The sequence below is a fragment of the Scophthalmus maximus genome, chromosome 7 (genome assembly GCF_022379125.1).
Source record: "Scophthalmus maximus strain ysfricsl-2021 chromosome 7, ASM2237912v1, whole genome shotgun sequence".
NCBI classification, from domain to species: Eukaryota; Metazoa; Chordata; class Actinopteri; order Pleuronectiformes; family Scophthalmidae; genus Scophthalmus; species Scophthalmus maximus.
In genome coordinates, this window is record NC_061521.1 from 17,635,679 (window position 1) to 17,659,646 (window position 23,968).

Here is a 23,968-nt window from a genome sequence, read left to right on the forward strand (position 1 = left end):
TATCACGCTGGAAGTCATCTGGATGAGATCATATAAAGTGCCATCCTCCAGAGATCTGTGAGTGGATCACTGGATGGAACAAAAAGTTCACAACTCGTCTCCCGGTTAATCTCATCAATTTCTTACTGTTTGTATCATCTCAAGCACTGGCTTCATTTCCTACTCACCTCGTCTTTTGACCAATTGTGCGGTAATGATATGTTACCTGAGATTCTTTCTGCTAACCAATTATCTATGTGAACCTTGGGTTGACACCAGGTGTGAAGTTGCAATGCAGAAGTAAATTTTTGAAAGAACACGGTGTACCCTGTAAAACATTAAGCTGAATGATTGGTGCACTGCCTGATCTGAAGAGAAACTGCTTAACAAACAGTTTGCAAAGAGTTATTTTACTGTTGCATCTATAGGGTTTGGACAGGCAGCAAGGGCCTTAAATGTTAAACATGAACGCAAATGGATCTACACTGTAAAACACAGGCTGTGAAGTGTTTTAGTGTAATAGTCAACATGTGGACTGCAGGTAAACAACGCTGACAAGACAAAGAAAAGTGTGTTTGGTCAGTGTTATCATTTTTACAGAGACAACTCTTGATAACTCTTCTGTAAATACTGTTTATTTTCACACAGCCCTGTGTGAACAAGCCATGTTATCTTTCCACTGGACGATTGATCTTTCTGTTCTGTTCTGCTTCTTCAGTCAATCACAGTGAGTTTCAAATCCAGATTACCACGTCAGCAAAGCAGCCCCCCGAAGATCTGGGGTAAAGTTTGACACAGACTTGATCAAAAGGAGTTGATTACTTAATCCATATGTTTTACTTTGATGAGCAATTTCAATATTTCAATCACTTTTTGCCAGGTTGCAAGTGACCATACTTTTTGAAAGTTGACTTACTGCAGCAAGCAAGACAAATTACGGTACACAAAGTCGGTGGTGCAATAATAAGTTAAAGATGTCTGTGGAGATTCTCATTCATCCAGCTCATTGTTGTCCAAGAGGGTGTTGAATCAGGAGCAAATGGACTTCTTTGTAGTTTCTTGAAGACGTTTTCACCTCTCAACCAAAAAGGTTTCTTTAGTTTTGTTTTTATTTCTTATTCATTTTAGTTTGCTTTAGACGCTACGTTTTACTGTAATGTGCAAAGCATATTTTGATAGTTGTGGACGTGGTAAATCCCAGGTTTTTAACCTAAGTTAAAGACAAATTCAAGATTTCATTTACAACAGAAAACCCTGTTTTTCACTCATATCGTCTCCTTATTAACCACACAAAGAAATGTAAAGTTTCTATGTACAGCTGTTCTTCGAGTATCTGTTCTTTGAATAGATTGTGCACTTTGAATGTCAACATTGAGACTTTTTTTTTTTTTTTTACAACTCAATGTGGCTCTTGAACGCGACACGCAGGGCTCCTCTTCTCTGATTGGCCAGTTGAGACCAGCTGTCTGTGACGCCGCAGCTCGCAGCAGGTGTAGACGGACCGGACGGATTATGTGTGTGAGATTTTCTTTTCCCTACATTTTGTTTCGGTCTGATTGTAGGAGCCTGCGGTCTCATGCCACGGGGCTCGGTCACAGCGAAGCGGGTTCCTCGGGTGTGACCAAGCTCCTGTGAGGATGTCGTCGGCGCAACACAACGGGACCTTCAGTCAGCTGAACAAGTTTGAGAAGCTGTCGTGGAGGCCCTCCATCCGAGACGCGGGTTTGTAAACACCGCCGCCCGCAGTCTGCTGCCCCACACGCTGCCTGCGAAGCAAACCGAGAGCGGAAGGTTTAAACCAGCATCTGGCTTGAGTCACCGCGGAGCCGATGTGTGTTGACACCAGGATGCTCGTTCTGCCTGTGACTTGGCGAGGCTAGCTGTGATGCGTTCACCGCCATAGCAACACAGGCCATAGTTAGCTACATGCCGCTACGGAAGCCAGCAGGAGGGAGGGGGAGGGGGGGGATTAACCCACCTGCAGCTATTTGTATTATTGACTTTAACATTTAGATTAAAGCACGGATGATACATAATGCGGGGCGAGGGTGAGCTACCTGGCGACAGATGACACATCACCTCACCGATGCGCGTTGGAGAAGTGTCAACACTCACCTGCAAATGCAGGTTTAGGAGTTTGACTCTCGTTTGTGTCTGATGTTCCTTCAGCAGCACAACGCGTTGGACAAGATCAAAGCCGCTGAGCAGGCCTCTGATCAGACAGGCAACATCTTTATTGTCTTTAGATAACTCTTCCTAAAACACTTTTATATAAATCACAAAACATTTATGACTGTTTGACATATTTGGTGTTTTCTTTTCTTGTGTAACTCCATTTTTGTTTCCCTCCGTTTTTTTTATGAGCTGCTTATCTTTCTGTTTTTTATTTGCTTTTTTAATTTTATTTCTTTTTGTGACTTTGTTCAGGAAAATGCTTTATAAATAATTTGTATTGTTCGTATCGTTAACAATAGACTAAATTAAAGGGTTGACACTGGAGTCAAAATCAGACCATATCAACTCCCATCCAGTGACAATAGTCTAATGTTATATACCAGTTCTGCTGATAAATTTTTTTGTTAATCGATTACTAAATTAATCGCCAACTATTTTTAAATAATCGATTAATCGGTTCAAGTAGTTTTTATGAAGAAATAAAAGCCAGTATTCTTTGATTTCAGCTTCATTAATGTGAATATTTTCTGGTGTCTTTGCTCCTCTGTGACAGTAAACTACATGTATTTGGTGTGTGGACAAAAATAACATCATCTTGGGGTTTTGGAAACACGATCAACATTTGTCACCATTTTATGACATTTTATGGACCAAACATCTAATCGATTAATCGAGAAATTAATCAACAGATTAAATCGATTATGAAATTGATTGTTAGTTGCTGCCCTAAAAAATTCTAACCAGATATCTGGGGGGTGTCAAATACAGTTCTTAGCAGTTGGAGTGTTATAAAAAACAACCTCTGAGATCACACTGTACGTGAACTGCACATATTTGACTCTGCTCCTGCGTCACTCTTCCTTTTGTTGTGTGGTTACAGGCTCTAAGAAGCGGGCTCGATGGCTCCAGGCTCGACGCATCTTTTCCCCTTCCTGCCCCAACCTGCGGATTCCCAACAGGTTTCTGAGAGAAGGTGAAGCTCAAACTGTTTAACCTTCCTCTCCGACTTGCCTCACTGACAGATGTAGATGTAAACTGCTCTCGTGAAATACATACTGTAACTTTAATGTTTTAAAATTCACTGTGTACTGTGTCTTTTCAGCCTGGTATTTTTTGGGTAATGAAAAAAATTAACAAATGAAATTGTGTGAGAACAAGATGATAGACCCCACATTGTCTAATATTTATATTTACGGTTGTACATTTCCTTTTTCCATTTACATCTGTCTTTACTTGATCCCTCTTACAGGACACTGTATCCCTCCCGCCCGCAGTGGACACCGCTGCGTCGCGGACAGCACCAACTTGTACGTGTTTGGAGGCTACAACCCAGACTTTGATGAGGCAGGCGGCTCGGAGAATGAAGACTACCCTCTTTTCAGGGAGCTTTGGCGTTTTCATTTCGCTACAGCCACGTGGCAACAAGTCCGCACTAAGGGTTATATGCCCACAGAGCTGGCCTCTATGTCAGGTAAGGACTGATGGGTTGTCCTTCATTTCACTAGAATTACACCTTTTTTGAGTTATCCGTTGCTGCTTGTTTTAATATATTAAACTTTCATTGAAATACAATTGCCACTCAAATCAATTCTGTCAAAATGATTGCAATATGATTTTTTACAATTCGTTCCATACTAACCAGTCTGAGCCAGCTTTACCAGGTACCAGGCACCAGGCAAGATATCAGAAACTGAGGCAGATTGTGTTGTTGTCTGTCACTTTCAGCTGTTTTACATGGCCACAACCTGCTTGTGTTTGGTGGCACTGGGATTCCATTTGGTGAAAACAATGGCAACGATGTCCACGTCTGCAATGTTCAGTACAGAAGATGGAACCTGCTCACCTGCAGTGGAAAGAAGCCCAACAAGATCTACGGGCAGGTAACAGCGTTTCTCTCTTAATATCAGGTTGAAATTATTACTGAAGTTCTAAACATTTCTACTCATCATTTTATGAGTGTCGTCATTCATTAGCCGCGTATTCCACCCACAAATATCTGAGCATTTTTTCATTTTTCCAGGCGATGGTCATCATAAATGGCTACCTCTATGTGTTTGGAGGGACAACGGGCTACCTTTATAGCACCGACCTCCACAGGCTGGATCTGACCACCAGAGAGTGGAGCCACCTCAAACCTAACAACACACCTTCAGATCTACCTGAGGAGAGGTCAGAGATCATTTCAACAGCTACAGGACATTGTTCTTTTGTCAGCTCCCATGATATTAATTGATATGTTTTGCAGGTACAGACATGAACTAGCTCATGATGGACAAAGAATCTACATTTTAGGAGGTGGAACTTCCTGGACATCATATCCCCTGGACAAGGTAACAGGAACCAGCACACACAAATAAATGAATAGATAAACCTTTTCATTTGAATATTCAAATATTTCCATGGTTTTCTTCATCAGATTCACGCATACAACTTGGAGACAAATTACTGGGAGGAAATTGTTACCAAAGCCCATGAAAAACTAGGTTTGTGGTCGATATTTAGCTGTAATTTTGTGCTGAATGAAGAATTTGAATTGACACAATAAATTCACTTTGTTTTATTTGTCATTATCATGGCAGGTTATCCTGCTTCCCGGCGTTGTCACAGCTGTGTACAGGTCAAAGACGGTAAGTGTTCCACACAGAATTATCTGGACACGTCTGAATGATGATGTTTTTTTTATTTTGTCTTTAACCATGTTTCACTGTATTTTTACCCCCAGAGGTGTTCATATGTGGGGGTTACAACGGAGAGCTAATCCTGGCTGACCTGTGGAAGATCAACCTGCAGACTTTTCAGTGGACCAAGCTGCCTGCCGTGATGCCAGAACCAGCATATTTTCACTGTGCCGCGGTCACTCCGGTTAGTAAAATGTCTTTGATCGGCAGGTTTAATTTCTACGAGTGAGAAAATACATCCACACAAAGGAAAATACATCCACACAAAGGCAGACAAAAGGACTGTAACTAATGATAATGTCCTCATTAATAAAAATGCATATTTTTTTTTAAGTAACTAATGTTGAAAAATGGCCATCACCTTTTCCCGGAGCCCAGGGTGGCATCCTCTAATGTTGTTTTGTTTAACCAGCTGCTTAAAAAAGATTAGATTTTCCAAACAGAAAAGCAGCAAATCTAAGGTAAAATTGAAACCATAGAATATTCTGTAATTTTTGCTGAAGAATTACTTAAAATGATTGATTGACTGCCAGAATAGCTGTAATCTGCTCATCTGTTCCTCTACTTCAGGCCGGCTGTATGTATGTCCACGGCGGTGTCGTCAACATGTTTGGGAACCGAAGGAGCGGCTCCTTGTACAAAGTGTGGCTGGTGGTGCCCAGCCTGCTGGAACTGACCTGGGAAACGCTTCTGAAATCCTTCCCTCACTTAGCCCAGATGTCCACCCTTCAGCTGCTCAGCCTCGGACTGACACACACACTAATTCAGCGGCTCAAATAGAGGGAGCACAAAGACTGACGGCAGCGGTTTGTGATGGATCCACACTGACTCTGTAATCGCTGACGACAAAGGCGAAAAGGTTCTTGAAACAAAGTCAGATGGTATGAAAATACTTTGAATGCCTTTTAACTTTAGTCTTATGTAAATGGTTTTTTTTTTATGCGACGTGCAATGTTTTATGTTTTCTCTTAGTGTGTGTGAACGTGTCTTTGACGAAGCAACACAATCAGTGTGGAAACCAGAATCTCTGTGTGCTGATTTCCACCTGCTTGTTGCTCAGTCATCCTGTGATACGCTCAGAATTTATGTAGTGCACTCTCTTAACCACATATCGCTGTCAGACAAACGTATGGAGCTTGACCAGGAAGAGTGAAATGTTCCAAACATCACTGGTGAAAAGGCCAAATGAATGTTGCTCCTACCATAGGAATTTTCACTTCCATTCAGAGGCAGTTTAACTGTTGCTGAAGTGAAAGACATGTTGCTGCCGATCCACTGCTGCTAATGGCCACTGACAGAGATGAGCTTTAGAAACGACTGTAGTTTCAAACAGGAGACATTTGTGACCGCGTGCATTTCTGTCCAATTAGTTCGATTCCTGGTAATGCATAACCATGATACCTCTCAACAGTCTTAAGTTATTCAAAGCATCATGTCTTAGCCCTGAGGACTTGCTGATTGCATGCTGATATCGAGCTGGGATTATAACTCCACTGTTCACATTTAAAAATGTTCCCCTCGCTGGTCACATTTTACCTTGTGATCAGACAAAATTTTTTTAAAAGCCTCTTTTAAGACATTTGTGACGCTGCATCACTGTGAAACTTCATGTGCCTCTTGGATTCTCCTCTTTTGGAAAGATTAAGCTTAATAAGCTAAAAATGAATTTACCACACCTGTAGCTCCACAGCGATTCTCAAGCCTTTTTATTTCGTTATTCGGTGCCTTCTAAATTTCCAAAGTGTCATTTGTTGTTTGTTTCGTTTTTGTTTTGGTGCTCTCCACGTGAGATTTTTGTTGCTGAACTTTTCTGCTCATGATTAATCAGGAGACACCACTGCAGCTAAAGATTTTTCATCAGCTTAACTTCAGACATTTTCCTTATTTATTATCATCACTGTGCCGCTTTTTATTTTTATTACAAAACTTGAATTGTAGCAGATCACATTTCTTCTTTTCACCCGATTGACTCACCCCAGACTCCATTTTAACTTTTTTATATTGTAAACATTGACATTATTTTTTGGTTTGGTTTTTCTAGCCAACATTGTGTTGTAGGGTTTTGGTACATTAAAAGTTGAGGAAAGAAGTGGGACTCGGGACATTTTATTTTTAAAGACTAGTATATGAATTGTATATCAGGCAAACTCGGGATGTAAAATACTGTGATCACACTCACTCAATCGTTAAAATGTCAGCAGGCTCAGTCATTTTGTGTGAAATCAAATTTAGACACACCCCGGATAATTTCCATAAACAGATCTTTTGCTTTGACTGTAAATGTAAGATACTGTAGTAGTCCTCCTGCTGCTTGTGTCAAGTAACATGCCTCCTTTTTCTTTCATCTGTTTTGAGAATCTCTGCTGTTTTTTGTTGTAGACATTCCCTCATCTAGAAGTTACTGTATCACAAAACACTGTCCCACCTTCACCTGCATGCTCAGACCTGGTAAATGTACTACACTGCTTAAAGAGTGATGTTAATATTTGCATCATTTTTTATGTTGATTATGGTTAAATGATCTCTTATGCATGGACAGTATGGTGTGCATGTCACTTCACAAACTCCTGGGGGAGGGGTCGGGGTTGAATATCCTCAAAGACAATAGTGGCTGTAATGAACATATGTTTTGTAATTCCTGTTTGTATGAACAATAAAAACGCAGGCAGTTGGTTTTTCAGAATATTATATTGCCAGATATTGTCATTGTTTTACACTGTGCATAGCCACATTTTCAACTGTATTATTGACTAACGATATCTTTGCACACATGGCTCTCGTGAAAGTGAAAACGCTGCATAGATCTCATCACTTTGAACTCATTGATGCTTTCAGCACATTAGCAGAGAACTGGCTCCATGGTCATCCTCAAGTAAATTAATGAAAAATGAAAGTTATATCATTAACTCTGTCAAATACCATATTTACATTTTGGAGTTAAAAAATATACAAATGTATAACAACAGTACCTTAAAATACCATTAGTGCAGATTCTTTACATCATATCCATTTGTATTGTAAAAATACTGCTTCTCTGTCCTACACCTCAGTTTACAAAGAAGTACAGGATGCAGGTATGTTAGCTTAAGTTTTTTTTCAGTAGTGGGAGTAATATTTGTGCAGTTAAAAACATGAGAAACAAAACATTAATAGTCCCACGTGATCCTTGAGTCATAAAAACAACATGGAGTGGTTTTGGATTTGCACGTTCAGTTTCTTTCGGGCATTAAAAGTTTGTGAAAACCACGGATCCCCTCTCAACAACCTGCTGGAAATGGAGCAAAGTAATAGAGAGCCAGAAGTATGAGGTAGACGACCACAAGAGCCGTACCTGAGGTAAAACAAGAAATCAAAGTTAATTGAGGATGTGCACGTCACTCACTATTGTTGTTTACTGTTGTCATTCTTTAAACAACCATCCTGATTTTCATGCAGCCATTTGATGCAAAACAACCAGTGTCGGTGTTAATATTTTAAAATCATAGTTAATCATCACAGTTTAAAAAGTTCTGAAACACTTTAAACTCACCCTGAAAATAATCGGACTTGCCGTCCATGAAGATGTAGTTGACTACGATCACACTGAACATGCTGGCCCAAAGGTGCAGGTCACTGAATAACAGCACAAATCCTACATCCTGTGTAAAAGCAGAGATGGTATTTTCATCATAGGAAACTATAAAAAAACAAAAAACATTTGATAGTTATAGGAATAAATCATTGATGAAAATGAAGAGAGAGGGTGTCTTACATAGAAAGCATTAAATAAGACCAGTATCGGAATCTGTAGCATGCAGACCTGCACAGCAATGCAGCTTCCCACCTCCAAGCTGAAAAAACAAACATCATCCAGCCATGAACAAAACTGCAAAGAACCTGTGTAGGAACATTCTTAGAAGAAGACATGATTTACCTGAGACTGATGTTGTTTTGGAGAGCAAACTGGATCCCATTAACAATCTCAGGGATCTCGGGAACCATAGCGAGAACTGTCACTCCAATAAAGTACTTGAGAGAGAAAGAAATGTTAGCACAAGCCAGAGTAGACGACCACATACAAACTGGCACATTTGCAAGTCCTGACCTGGGAGATGTTGGGTTGGTCTAGTATGGGCTGGATGTGCTCTGTGGCAAGATCAGCGCAGGCGGACGTGAGCACGGTGGCCATGATGAGGATGAGCAGAGACCTCCACCGCGACCAGTGGACCACTGCCCCATGGTGGCCGGTCACTGTGCAGACATACAGACAGAGATAATGGCGTGGTGAGTAAATGAACCCTCGCTCTTCACTGTATTGTGAAGTGCAATTAGTTTTCTGTTGGCTATTTACTGCAAAACATGAGAAAGTTTCTTACTCTGTCCTTCTCCAACATGGATGTTGTAGATGTGGGAGTGAGTCTTCAGTGTGAATATCAGACCAATGATGTAGGCAACTGGCAGGAGGATGGACACTGTGAACACCAATGGCCTGTCGAGACACACACACACACACACACACACACACACACACACACACACACACACACACACACACACACACACACACACACACACACACACACACACACACACACACACACACACACACACACACACACACACACACACACACACACACACACAATAAACGACAGTGAAGAAATACAAAGAGGGTATTAAAACTGACAAAAAAAAATGTGGGTAGTTTTTTTGGTAGTTTTTTGAAATTTGACAAATTCCTAAAAACAATTTAAAAGAAAAATAAAAGCCGCAAAAGCAAGACCACCATTATGGTCCTGACAATTGATATATCAATTTAAAAAACATAATATCTTACTCAACGTGGTTGTGGAACAGTGTACCATTGTTCTGTTGGATAAAAAAAAAAGAAGCATTATACATCATGCCGGGCCTGTAAGTCAGTGCATGTTAGAATGGTTAGAAAGTTTGAGAAGTTTGTGAGCTCCTCCTGGCTACAGATGCTGACCAGATCGTAGTGGCAGTTGTGGCAGACAAACGGTTTGCTGCTGTTGCTCAGAGGGTTTTGTCCGGGGGAGACGGTGCAGTCTTCACACACCAGGTTCCCATAAGCCTTGGAGAACAGCGTGGGGGCAAATACACCTGCCATAGACAGTTAGAGGGATGATTCAGTTTGTGACAGCGGGATAATTCTTTCACGCTGCAGTTTATTTCGGTCTTGGTGAACAGAAATGAACCTGTACAGCTCGTGCTGTCGCTGCCAAGCAATTCCATGTCAAGGTTTGATTTATTTTTCCAGCTCACGACTTTCTGATCTGCTCTGATGGTCAATTATGATAGAGAATAGATTCACATTGAGTCCACATCATGTAAACATTATTTATGGGTTAGGGTTATTTTTTATTTTATTTTTTATTCATTTTACCTAAAAGGTGGAACAAGAAATGGATGTCAACACACAAACACATTTAGAACAACAGCTCAGAACAAGAAAACTGCAATATAATTTGCCTGCAGGTGGTGCAAGAGTTAAACATTTTAGCAGAAACTACTGCTGCTTCTCGTTTCCTTTCCTGTAGATGAGGTGAGTAAGTGAGATAAGTGTGAGTTTCATGAGGTGGTTGGCATCAAAGAAACTCAGCAAGAGAATGATTTTTTTTCCTACAGCTCCCACATTAAAGGTTTTATGCAGTACCTTTTGTTATTATCACCACATTCCAAAAATGTATATCAGGGTAATAGTATATACATTTTTTGGAGACATACCTCCTACAGAGATGAAAAGCAAGGCAGAGCTCACGCCTGTGGAGCGACTGTTGAATCTTTGTTCACTGTGTCTCAGCCCTCCGATTATCATGCAAATGCCCTGGGAGAAAAGGACAAATCAAAAAGCCTCATTCACACGAGGGATTGTGTTGTGTTGTGTCCGAACGTGATTTTTGTGGCTTTAACACTGATTTACATGATCCCCCGAAATACGCCTATCAGGCTTGTAATTTGTGCTGACATGCAAATTAAGTAAAAATCGAATTTCCCTTGCATTGGGGTGAAGCAATAGAAATGTATTGATAATCTTATTTCATTTTTAAAAAGTGAAAGTAAAATGCAGGTAGTCTTACTGGAATAAAGAGGATGCACCCAAGCAGCGTGCCAGTCAGTGCCGATTTAACAACCTCCTGCAGACAAGGTTTGGCTGTCTGGTGACCTCTAATCAGAGCTGTGATGTAGAAGGTCAACTCGGTAATGGAGCCAAACGTGGCGTTCACAACTGCACCCACGGCGAAGTTACTCTGGGCTGAGATACTGAAAGTGCAAAAATGATCGAAATCAGAACCAGTTTGCACGGAATTACTGGTAACTCTGTTTACACGTTTGCTTCACTAGATATATAAAGGTAACATTAAAAAATGAATTTCACAGTGAAGTCACTTCACAGATGTGATGAAAACAACTCACCTGGCGATGCCCATGCCGATGTAATACGACAGAGGTATGATGGAGCATATTGCTATGGCGAATTTGACATCTGAGCTGGCGTACTGGTTTTCCTTGTCAATATAACCAATTACTATGGCAACTATAACCAGAGGGAGGAGGTCTGAGATGGGGTCAAAGGTGATAACAGGTCTTCATGTGACACACACTGGCAGACATACACATTCACACGGGCCTCAGATAAAGGATACTGACAGCGAACACGTTGATCCCATCGACAGTGTACTTGTAGTAGTACCAATTAACTGCATGGTAGCAGCACAGAAGCGCTCTGGTCTCATAGGCTTGATGCTACAGGATCAAGAGGAAGAAATGCATGAGCATCAAACCAACACTGATTCATCTCTACAGGTTTATGTGCAGTGGCTGACGTGTTAATTCTCTCCCTTGCCTTCCTGTGGGAGCAGGAGGAAACAGAAACATCCTCAGGAGGCAGGAGAAGAATCACACCCAGGGTCCGCGCATTCATCTTGGAAACAGGGATGGTGAAGATCAGGACCCAGGAGAAGAAGCAGGCCAGGGAGTGGACGACCACCAGAGGAGGGTATCCCAGCAGCAGCCATACGTACGTGGAGAAACGACGCTGCGCGACAAGTAACGATGTGCGACACTTGATTTCCATGCAGAAGAAGTCAGATGATTGTGTGCTCAATGGTGTTCATGTATTTAAATGTCTTTAAGTGTGGAGAGTTACCCAGAAGGGAGTGCACTGAGGTCGGCTGGGAATCTCTGATACTGGCACCTCTGTGGGTGAAGGCAGCAGGATGGGTGAGGTTTCCTCCAACCCATCTATGCTGCACTCACAGTCTGGTGTTTGCTCACAACATCTTCTCAGTGTATTTCCAATCTGGAGAAACACAACCAGAGGACAGGGTGATTTATGACCTTTTCAAGCACAAACGATTTCATTTGATATGGCACAATCACAATCATTCTCATATTCCCCAGCTAAAATCATAACAACCGGAATCACATGATATTTTTCACGTGGCACTTTTCCAAAACCTGAATACAAAATTACAACGCTATAACGAAGTCAGCATACACAGACTGAACGGATCTAAAACTAAACCTTCGGGCAAACCACAACTGACATGTGCAAGGGAGGAATGACATTCCCAATTTATCTATGACATCTGCTGACTTCTGTTAGAAACCAATCAACTGTAACAGGACTCCTGACACAGCCTGTAGCCTGGAGCTGCAAAAAGTATGATCAGTCAATCAACAGAACATTGCCAATTATTTTGGGAGTCAGGGAGGGGTTTAGATGGTTAATCAAATATTAAAACAGATATTTTCAACAATTATCTGACATTTTATTGCCAAAATCACAGATTGATTGTCACGATCCACTAGGATCAAGTACTCTTGAGGACTAAAGAACCCTGGGAAAGACTTTTTGGTTCATTTTTTAAATTTTCTTTCAGATTCAGTTTAATTGAACAAAAAGCAAAATTCAATTCAGGTAATCAACTCAGGGAAACACAAGGAGCAAAAAACACAAGGTAAAACAAGTTCTTAAAGTCCTCAAGAGTTCTTGATCCTGGTGGATCATGACATTGAATAATTGGCAGTTTATTAAGAACACCTAGCCTACAGTTTACAAATTATTATTAATATAATTTCTATAATAGAAACACTGCAGCAGTCTACTAAAAAGGCCATACACTGGTGACATGCAATGTATTGGCTTAAAGGAGAAATGATTCCCAACAACAAACACCTACTGACAGCTCTGTTCTTCATCCCTGACCAACTGCAACTGTACCTTATTATTGCACATCTCCATCTTCTTCAATCCCTATTTAATAAATTCATTGCACAGAGGAAATTGATGGGAATTTCTTCAACTTTGTTTAAAGTGTCTCCACAAATTTGCTGCAATAAGCAGGTGCTGCAATGACAAAAAGCTGCAAATGGCGAGTGTTGCAGACTCATAGTGTCGCTCAGAAAAACAAGACTTCTGCTTTCATGACCACATGTCAGAGTGAGACGATGAGGAAACTACAGGTTCTACTGGGCACCTAACCAGTTGGATTTAGTAGAAAATGGAAAAGAGACAGGAGGATCCGAAACAGCACCTCGTGGATTGACTTGCCGAACGGCCACATGAAGAAGCGGGACAACTTCCAGCAAAGCTTCCCTGAAGACAGAGAGAAAGAAAATAATAAGGGGATAAGCTGGTGATCAATAATGAACCCTATCATTGTTCTTCATTGATTAGCTTACTTACCATACGGTACACCAGTGAGAGTGATGAACATAAGTGTTCCGACCAGGAAATATGCCAGGGAGACCCACCAGCCGAAGAGAAACACATATACGACATTTCCACATGTGATAAGATGACCTGACACCGGGAAGACATTACAGACAAAAAGCATTAGTGACAAGTTCTGCAGCAACCAGGTTAAAATGTTTCCTCAGAGTAAATTATATTCAGTTCAGATAATTCAGTGTTTTTACAGCTTGGATCTTATTTTTGTAGTTTTAGCCTTCGTTGAAATTGTGCTAGTTAAGTTAATTGCGGAGTGTTGTCAGATCTCTGCTATTACTTTGGTGAGTACAATGTTACCACGACAGATATAAAGACAATGATCACGTCTACAAAAAATAATGTTGTAATAAACTGGAATTGTCCATCAGCACAAAGCAATAACTTGGAACCTGAATGTGGTTTGATGACGTTCAGTTCAGAGTAGAGCTCTTTCACGACCTCGGACCTGTCTTCAAAGGGACGCTCTGTCACGTGGCTCTTCCATTTTCGAAAACCAAACTGACAAACACACACACACACAGACATCAAATATTAGTTTCTCAGCTCTGCTGCAATCAAACCACTTTCATTTGCGTTGGAGGATCTTCAGACTTCTTACCCTGTAGTTATTGACCAGTTTGTTGGCTTCCACTTCGTTCTCTGCTCTGATAGTTCTCTTGCTTTGAATCTCCTCCCAGCTGTCATCACATGACTTATGGCTTGAACCTAAAATGATAAGAATGCAAATTAATGTCTGTAAACCTACCAGCACTGCTTTGAGGAAAGAAAAATCTAAATCATTTGCTACTCAGTACTCACATGCATGTGCAGATATGCACTTTGTTGTGCACAGTGCAGGACAATTGGAGTGATTTGTAGGTGAAGTGCAAGTGTCTGCTGAAAGAAGTGGTTGACCTCCATCGTGGATCTGTTCGCAATCATAACCTGCATGATCTGCGGCACCAAGAGAGAAGCTCATAACTCTAAAGATAAGTAAAAGATGTTTCTTATAGTCAATTTGGTTAATTGATAATATGACTAAAGCTTCATTTGCAGAAATTATGCAGTGTTAAACATCTATGGGGAAGATTAAAAGGAAAGAAAGAAGCTGCAAACTGCTTTGTTGTTATAAACTGAGTCTTTGTCTTGAGAGCCACATCCTCTTGCTCCGACGTGGCGACGGTCCATCATCAGTTACACAGTGTATTTGCATTGCGGTCCACCCCTTTACAGAGCAGCGTCAGAGATGCCAATGACTGGCACCATCTGGGTGCACCATGCAGCCCAGAATCCCTTCTGCCATCCCTCGAGTAGTGACACAACTGGTTCAAAGATTCAGATACATTGAAATAGCACTGCAACAAATCCCAAATCACCTACTGTACAGACACCCCGATTAAAAAAAACCCTCAACCCCCAACCTCTGAGAGCTCAACAACAAAAAGATGTGTGTGTCACTCCATGTAGCTCATGACACTGGGCATCCCACATCACTTCAATCGATTCTTCACATTAGTAGGGGGGAAAAAAATATTGTCTCCTAAATGCATCACCCCACTGACTACATATACCATATTTATGTCCACACACGCACTGTAGTTCAATAATCTCTTTACAGTACATGTGTTTTTGTCTGGTTGTACTGTATGCATGTGTTAATGTGAGGCCAGCACAGTACACTGTAATTTTTTTTTTAGAACTATCTACATTTCTATCTATATTTGAACTGAATACTGCCTTACAATAGCTGCATCTATTCTGCAGGGAAACCAATGGCACGGCTGTAATTAAATGAAGGGCAAAAGTGGTCTTGGTTGATGCAGTCATTAATTAATTTCCAGTGCTCTTCTAAGATGCAGCCTTGACAATTGCTAACAAACCACTGGCATCATGAGACAAGCATAGTCGTGACTTCATGACTTCCCCTTTTGTAGCGGTCCACGCAGTTTGAAAGTAGAGTCTTGTTTCGTGTCCTCTTTCTGTCTCTGTATTTTGCTTAGTGAAATGTACACATGTATAAAATCTGCCACAGCGTGGCTGCGTAACGTTGATTCACTAATCAGCTTCATTCCTCAGTGACGAGGAGGAAGACCTTAAAGGTTAATCATAGACGTGAAATCAGATAACAATGCTGTTTCTCACAGATGAGCGGCATCCTCTCAGAAGAAGCAGCATTAACGTCCCTTTGCTTTTCATTCCATAGAAGAACACTTGAATAAATTGAATTTGATTCATGTATTCAGGATGAATTTACCTATATCAACTCACCTTCGTAATTTAAACTCCTTTTCAGATTTTGCAGTATTTTTCTTTAAAACCAAACATGTTGCCGAGGAATTAATACATCCATCAATCGGATACTCAACTACATGTTCGTCAAGCGAAAGTGTCAAACAGCCCCTACAGTTTCAGCGTCTCCATTTAGAGGATTTCCGCTTCATACTGTAAATCAAATATATTTGGGGTTTTGGAAGTGTTGTTTAGACAAAACAGGCCATTTGAGGAGGCCTGTGGCTCACTCACTGTTCCCTGGGACTCAAAACATTCACTGGAACAATAATCAACACATTTTTATCCACAATGAAAACAAGCAGGTGCAGCTCTGCGGTCGGGGCAGATACATGACGTCTGTCTCACAGCAGCAAACCCTGTAGTGTCTAAAGCAATGACATGTTGACACACGCGCACGCGCACGCGCACTGTGATCAATACAACGTGACTACGTGAGCAGCAGTATCTGTAAATACAGCGTCTTCACTCTTTTTTCATTCAGGTGATGACATCACGATATATAACGTTATGCTGACACAACTACGACACGGGGGGGAAAACTGCATTTCCGGGGCCGTTAAAGACACAATATGAAGTTCAAAATGTTTTTTGTTTTTTGTTTTTGCTTTTTTTTAATAATTCCACGCTGTGTACGAGCTCCGGCCGCTCACCTTGTGCGTGTTCCGCCGGCCTCCTCCTCCGGCTGCTCGCGTCGGAGCTCCGTGTGTGCGGCAGGGACATGTCCGCCGGGAAACAACTCTTATATTAAACCAGTTCGGTCCGATCCTCTCCTCGGTGGACGTCACGTGCGCCACAAACGCACTAATTCTCGGAGGATTCGGCCGCATGGAACTGTGGGAAATGTAGGCCAGCGTGAGCTCCTTAAAGCGAAACCCCCCCCCCCTCCCGAACAAATGAATGAGAAAACTAGGGAATGCTGTAGTGCGCTTTTGAGTTTTCTAAAAGATTCAGGGCTAGATCATTAAAATATAGTATGTCTTCAAAAAGGGGGGGGGGCTGTATTGAAGTCTTCTGTGCATTGCTGATAAAAAAGAATTTAGGGTGTTCTTACATAATTGCTGCTTTGCCCATAGACTGCAGTATAAAAATGTATTCTCTGTAATACCTCCACAACATGGTTACATTCAAGTGTACTTTTTTTTGCATTACAGTTAGGCCTGAATGCAAATTAGTGGCATATATTTTTGTGTGTACAAAGAGCTATTGTTAAACAATTTTTTCCCCCAAATGAAACTCAGTGAAACGTCATGTAAGGGTCCTAACAAACACTGTAATCATGGCAATCGGGTATATTTTTTAAACTTTAACACTTTTTTGAGTATATTATTCTCCAATTAGTAATTTCTTATTCACTGTAGGAGATTTTTAAAATCAGTTAAATGTATCTGTTTATGGCATTATTCGAATAGTTACTTATTCAGTTTCATACACTCTGGGGCCTTTTTGCTACAGCCTTTGTCTGGGATGACCAGACAATTCATGCTAATTACATTTGAGCATGTCACAGTTGTTTCACTGTTATTATCAGAAAATAAAACAGTTGATTCAAATTTCCCTTCAACAATCTCAAAGGCAAATTCCAGGGTAATTGCTACAACTGTTTAGCAAAGGTTATATAGTCTTAAAGAAGAGTAGAGACTAAACTTCTTTATTTATTGCTCTTCACAAGGGTACGGTTACGCTCACTAATCTTCCCTTTTTCACTGCAAACTTCCGGCTGCTGCGATCACCAGTCTCTTACAGCAACTAAACTAAAGTACAATTTTGTATAGCACAGCAAAGCTTATAGAATTCTAAAAAATGGATGTACGCGTCCCCTGTCTTGTGGCTTATCCTATATCTCAGTGACACATAAACCTTTGACTAGGTTAAATTTGTAAGACAAACTGCTGCCTAAACCAAGTCTCGTACATTGTACACTAGCAAAATAAACATGTGGTGACAAATAAAGCTTGAGGCCACAAAGACCATTGAAAAGGTTTTTGTGACCCAAATGTTGGACTTGCAAATAGATGTCAAACTGTCATCCACTCCAGTGACCTGATCTGCTGATCTGACATATGTTTCATACTGTTGTCCCCTTAGTAGGAATTAAGTGATTTTGGCTGAAATGTGATTATCGTAATTTCAAGCACATTAACTGTATCTGAACTGCACCATATTAGCTAAACTATTAGAATATAACTTCAGGAACAAGAGATATCTTCATAGCAAACAATAGTCAGAAACATGTTATTTTCATGTACCCAAACATCTAATTTGATTGAAGTTTTTCTTGCTAATTTTGGAAATAACATTTAATCAATACTTCATTCAATTAATGCTATCACACTTTGTTTAAATCAGCATTTTCAGAACTTCTAATATTTTACAATAATAAAGTAGGGACCTTTAAGTCTGATGTGTCACTTGTAAATTTGTATTTTATTATCTTTCAGAGAAGCAATATTTGTTTCTATCTTACTAACTTCTGAAAGCAATAATGTTACAGTATCTTACTAATGTTAAGCTAACACTAAGGTTAGTTAACTGTCTTGATAACTACAAGCTACATAGTCAAGATGAATCATGCCTGAAACCTGAAACTGTTAAATCTACTGTTTTATTTTGTTGCAGAGTTTACAAAATTTTATTCTAAAATCAAATATCATATTAGGGTTGGTAGTAATTGTCCCTTGCACAAGGCCTTTCGTGCTAGACCTCATCTCAGCACCGGCTTTGGGCCTCTCAGTCTATCATCAGCTTCCACCTGCATGAGAACGTGTGTCACATGATCGCCCTGTTGCATATTACTCGTACGGGTTTCCACCTGGGGTCTTGGCATGGCTTATATGCTCTCATTAGAGCCTGCATCCTGGTTAAATATATAAGTTCCTTCCTCCATGTTTTGGCCCATGTCTTCACACAATCCAAAACATGTAGGAAAAGGGGGAATGAATTATGTAATTATGTTAAAATTATTTGCTCCAGTCACACACAATATGGTTAAAGGGAAGAAACGAAAGTTGAGTGAAACATGACCACTTACAGGCTCCATCAGACAAAAAAAGTAACTTATTACTATCAACTGAAAGAGTCATTTATTATTACTATCAGGAGTAAAATTAATATTGCAATTAAAATGTTCAATTGTTATTATCATGAATACATATGAAAATAAATTTGATAAATATGGCAAGCTGTCAGGATTTATGAATGAAAGAATGAACTTCACCATTGTTCTATATTTCATCCGCAGTACAGAGAATGCAGCAACTGAGCTACAGTAATTCCTCATGAGTCCTAACAGAGAGTATAATCCCAAAAGGTCACACTTCTCTGGACTGATGAGGATATGAATATATGAGTGTATGATATTGTATGAATATTGTATGTGTATTGCATATTAGCAAAACTAGCAAACTAACAAACAAACAATAATGCTAATTAGGACCTAAGCGGCTACTGGGATTTAAAAATCAGCTCCAACGTGCCCATCAGAACCATCTGGAAAGTGTTCAATGCCTATTGATTGAATTTTCTACGGATTTTCAAACATCATGCATTAATTTATCTGAATAAAAGGACCACATGCTAATTAATAATAATTTTAAATACATATAGTTTCACCACACATATTTGATCGCATTTGGTTAATATCTGTTTAACTAAGTAAATTAAGTTATTATTTGGCACATGTAAACATAAAAAATAGTTTTTTCATCTGTTACTTCACTAGCTGTAATAGTTATACAATGCTGTAGAGTCATATAGCTGCATGTTTAATTAAAGCTGTACTTTATTATTGTGATTGTGCAGTTGTGAAAACACATTTGGTATCAGCTAAAGCTCGAGGCCACAAAGACCTTTAAAAAGGTTTCTGTGACCCAAATGGTGGATTTGTCAATAAATAATTTGAATGTCAAAGGTTCGTCCAATTCACCTTATCTGATAGGACTGTTTTAGCCCCCTGTCTCAGCCATACAAGTAAACTTGTGAAGTTGCCTAAGGACTGATCAAACATTACACAATGCACCACTGGAGCTTTTATGTGTCTATAGAAATATGGGAAGTCTTGATTGGTGGTTGTTTGGTCTTGGAGGTGGGGTTTTTTAAACTCAAGAGTTATCACATATAAATGTGGCAGCACGGATAAGTGGTGCACTTGGGTGACTGTCCAGGTCAAACTGTTGTGAAACCATGGCAAAGCATTGGAGTGCCACCTCTTTGGAGGCACTAGCACTGCTAATCTGCTTAGTTGGGACAAATCAACAGGCCTGGGACTTGTTGCAGAATCCTCCATCATCGATGTCAAAGGGTGCTATACCTCCTAAGATATCACAGATGCAAAGTATTCCACCACCAAAGGTCCAGCCAGCTCAACAGTCAAACTTTCTTCGGTATCCTGGTGCACCAGTTGCCCAACTGGTTCCACAGCCAAGCTTTCCTCAAAATCCTCAAAATCCTCAACCGCCAAAGGCCTATCCAGTTCCACAGCCAAGCTTTCCTCAGAATCCTCAACCGCCAAACGCCTATCCAGTTCCACAGCCAAGCTTTCCTCAAAATCCTCAAAATCTTCAACCACCAAAGGCCTATCCAGCTCCACAGCCAAGCTTTCCTCAAAATCCTCAAAATCCTCAAAATCGTCAACCGCCAAACGCCTATCCAGCTCCACAGCCAAGCTTTCCTCAAAATCCTCAAAATCCTCAACCGCCAAAGGCCTATCCAGTTCCACAGCCAAGCTTTCCTCAAAATCCTCAACCACCACAGGTATATCCAGTTCCACAGCCAAGCTTTCCTCAAAATCCAAAAATGGTCCAACCATGGTCACAACCAAGCTTTCCTCAAAAGCTTCAACCATCAAACGATTATCCAGCTCGACAACCAAGCTTTCCTCAAAATCCTCAAAATCCTCAACTGCAAAAGGCCTATCCAGTTCCACAGCCAAGCTTTCCTCAAAATCCTCAACCACCAAAGGCCTATCCAGTTCCACAGCCAAGCTTCCCTCAAAATCCGCAACCACCAAAGGCCTATCAAGCTCCACAGCCAAGCTTTCCTCAAAATCCTCAAAATCCTCAACCACCAAAGGCCTATCCAGCTCCACAGCCAAGCTTTCCTCAAAATCCTCAAAATCCTCAACCGCCAAAGGCCTATCCAGTTCCACAGCCAAGCTTTCCTCAAAATCCTCAACCGCCAAAGGCCTATCCAGTTCCACAGCCAAGCGTTCCTCAAAATCCTCAACCACCAAAGGCCTATCCAGCTCCACAGCCAAGCTTTCCTCAACGTCCTCAAAATCCTCAACCGCCAAAGGCCTATCCAGCTCCAAAGCCAAGCTTTCCTCAACGTCCTCAAAATCCTCAACCGCCAAAGGCCTATCCAGCTCCACAGCCAAGCTTTCCTCAAAATCCTCAAAATCCTCAACCGCCAAAGGCCTATCCAGCTCCACAGCCAAGCTTTCCTCAAAATCCTCAAAATCCTCAACCGCCAAAGGCCTATCCAGCTCCACAGCCAAGCTTTCCTCAAAATCCTCAAAATCCTCAAAATCCTCAACCGCCAAAGGCCTATCCAGCTCCACAGCCAAGCTTTCCTCAAAATCCTCAACCGCGACCTGCACAGCCAACTTTTAATACATTTCTTCAACCACCAAGGGTCTTACCAGCTCCAACGTCAAAATTTCCATTTCCTAGAGGATTCAATGATCAGTATCCCCAGAACCCAAATATCCCTAAAACACAGCAACCACAGCAACCACAGCAACCACAGCAACCACACCAACCACAGCAACCACAGACACCAAATGTCGATAGTTGTGAGGTGGAACAAAATGTGAGAATCCCATGTGGAAGTCCTGATATCTCTGCTGCTGGATGTGAAGCAATAAACTGTTGCTTTTATGCTCAAAAGTGCTACTTCGGAAAGGCAGGTAAGTAAACATTTAAAGCATGATTATGTCCAAAGATCAATCCGGTAGAATTAAGTATATTTTACATTTGGTCGATAATATCTAACCACTCAACCTATAAATGTCTTTTTTGTGCCACCAGTGACTATCCAGTGCACTAAGGATGCCCATTTCATTGTTGTAGTGGCCAGGGATGCCACTACACCCAATATTGACCTTGACACAATCTCATTGTTGGGGGAAGGTCAAGGCTGTACACATGTTGACTCTAATTCAGCCTTTGCCATCTACCAATTCCCTGTAACTGGCTGTGGCTCTGTTGTTATGGTAACCTTGATTTTCTATATCTATTTTCTTTATCAATTCTCAATTTATTTTCAACAATAGGGTCTGCGCATGTTTTACACTACAATACCAGTTTTTTGTGTGCCTTTTGTAGGAGGAGCCTGGTGTTATAATCTATGAGAACAGGATGTCATCCTCATTTGAGGTAGGGATTGGGTCAATGGGAGTCATTACCAGGGACAGCTCCTTTCAGTAGGTGATCATTTTTAGAGCATTAAAGTGTTAAAATTAAATGTCTTAAAAAGCAACATAATCCCAGTTTTTTCTTGTCAGATTGCTCTTCCAGTGTAGGTACATCGGCACTTCTGTTGAAACTGTGGTTGTAGAAGTATTCCCAATACAAGAACCTCCTCTACCAGTTGCTGCTCTGGGACCGATCAGAGTAGACCTGAGGTTGGCTAATGGGCAATGCCTTACAAAGGGTTGTGATGAATGTAAGTATATGTCTGCCTGGCAGAGTGGCTGTTTTTGTAGATAATTTCATAATATTGGTTGTCATATTAACTGGTAACTCTGCCCTGATAGTGAATGCGGCCTATAGCACTTTCTATACGGAGGCAGACTACCCTGTGACCAAAGCACTGAGGGACCCAATTTTTGTGGAGGTTCGGCTCATCGAAAAGACAGATCCAAACCTTGTCCTGACTCTTGGTCACTGTTGGACAACCACAACCCCAAACCCCCACAGTCTGCCCCAGTGGGATATTCTGATAGATGGGTGAGTAAAACAACAATTTACACTGTCCCATTTTTTTTAATTTAATGATTTGTGAAAGTTTACACTTATTTCAGGTCTGGTCACAATGAATAGTGAAAAGGGAAATTAATGCTAAAAACAAACTTCTTCATTAAGTTGCGTTTCATTGTCATTAACTTGATCAAATGTATTCTCTATTCAGGTGTCCATACAGGGATGATCGCTACCTGTCTTCACTGGTTTCAGTCGGTCCCTCCTCTGGTCTGGCCTTCCCAAGTCACACCAGGCGTTTCATTTTCAAAATGTTTGCCTTTGTGGATAGCACCTCATTCGAAACCCTGAAGGAGCAGGTAATGGACATATCAACTGATGAGAAACCGTAGCAACAAAATATTTTCTTTTTTCCCAGCCAACACTATTTTCCTTGTTTAGGTGTACATACACTGTAGTACAGCTGTGTGCACTCCTGCAAATGGCCACTCCTGTGAGCCATCATGCTTCAGAAAAAGTAAGAGATAAATTTATAATCTGCAGAGTTTAGGAACAATATGATCTTAAATTTGACCATGTTTGTATGTCTGTTTGTAGGGAGAGATGTCGAGGATCCATACCAGACGAAGGCTGATCCTAAAGTTGTGGTTTCTGTTGGACCTGTGAATATGGTCAGCCAATGAGCAGAAACTAGCAAAGAGCATCAAGAATTTAACTGAGAAATTTTAGTATAACATCTGTGTCATTAACATGGTTCATTTATGCCAAACAACTAAAATACCAAGTGTGCTACAAAAAGAATGAAATGAATCACCAGTCTTGTAGTCAAATTTGTATTAAAAAAATATCGGCATTGATGTGCTATAAATACTTTCTGATTATTTCTGTGCATAATATAATTTCTTATTTAATTTTCAGTGACAAACAGGAACCACTAGTACAAATATTAAACTTAATATAAAGTAAATTTTTCTGTAAGTGTTTATATCAAATTGTAGCAATTCCATTTTACCTTAATGTGTTGATGTGACCTCAGCATTAATTCATTTTAAATTTAAACAAAATGAATGTAATCTTACCAATACTGTACCTGGCCAAGTGGTCCTTGGTCAGAACTTACCCAATATTGACAAGACATATTGTATTAACAAAATCCAAACATTTAAGGATTGACTCATTTTGCAACTGTTTGAATACAATACAGTACATACACAACA

General features: G+C 40.6%; 2 protein-coding genes and 1 long non-coding RNA gene across 5 annotated transcripts; 1 reads left to right on the forward strand and 2 right to left on the reverse strand.

Annotated features, from left to right (window-relative positions):
* Positions 1 to 607: 607 nt before the first annotated feature.
* LOC118315571 lies at positions 608 to 2,121 on the reverse strand. Of its 2 annotated transcripts, none has more exons than XR_004794882.1 (3): positions 2,037 to 2,121; positions 1,519 to 1,745; positions 608 to 756 (listed from the first exon to the last, which is right to left on the reverse strand). It is a non-coding gene; the product is annotated as an uncharacterized LOC118315571 (long non-coding RNA). The 2 variants fall into 2 exon arrangements; XR_004794881.2 differs by lacking the exon at positions 608 to 756 and adding an exon at positions 798 to 1,189.
* Positions 1,211 to 7,520, forward strand: LOC118315568 (kelch domain-containing protein 10). Of its 2 annotated transcripts, none has more exons than XM_035642946.2 (10): positions 1,211 to 1,701; positions 3,035 to 3,127; positions 3,404 to 3,625; positions 3,880 to 4,034; positions 4,175 to 4,323; positions 4,400 to 4,484; positions 4,571 to 4,637; positions 4,734 to 4,781; positions 4,877 to 5,016; positions 5,403 to 7,520. In XM_035642946.2, exons 1-10 carry the CDS (start codon positions 1,617 to 1,619, stop codon positions 5,610 to 5,612), a joined length of 1,254 nt encoding a protein of 417 aa, XP_035498839.2. In that variant the 5' UTR covers positions 1,211 to 1,616; the 3' UTR covers positions 5,613 to 7,520. The 2 variants fall into 2 exon arrangements, with proteins under 2 accessions (XP_035498839.2, XP_035498842.2); XM_035642949.2 differs by lacking the exon at positions 1,211 to 1,701 and adding an exon at positions 2,000 to 2,027.
* Positions 7,502 to 16,644, reverse strand: LOC118315565 (putative cation exchanger C521.04c). Its single transcript, XM_035642940.2, has 20 exons — positions 16,488 to 16,644; positions 14,365 to 14,499; positions 14,165 to 14,271; positions 13,956 to 14,064; positions 13,522 to 13,638; positions 13,370 to 13,431; positions 11,980 to 12,132; positions 11,677 to 11,868; positions 11,477 to 11,576; positions 11,247 to 11,388; positions 10,910 to 11,093; positions 10,557 to 10,656; positions 9,799 to 9,932; positions 9,649 to 9,680; positions 9,188 to 9,300; positions 8,917 to 9,062; positions 8,746 to 8,840; positions 8,584 to 8,662; positions 8,362 to 8,470; positions 7,502 to 8,163 (listed from the first exon to the last, which is right to left on the reverse strand). Exons 1-20 carry the CDS (start codon positions 16,555 to 16,557, stop codon positions 8,090 to 8,092), a joined length of 2,253 nt encoding a protein of 750 aa, XP_035498833.1. The 5' UTR covers positions 16,558 to 16,644; the 3' UTR covers positions 7,502 to 8,089.
* Between the last annotated feature and the right edge of the window lie 7,324 nt (positions 16,645 to 23,968).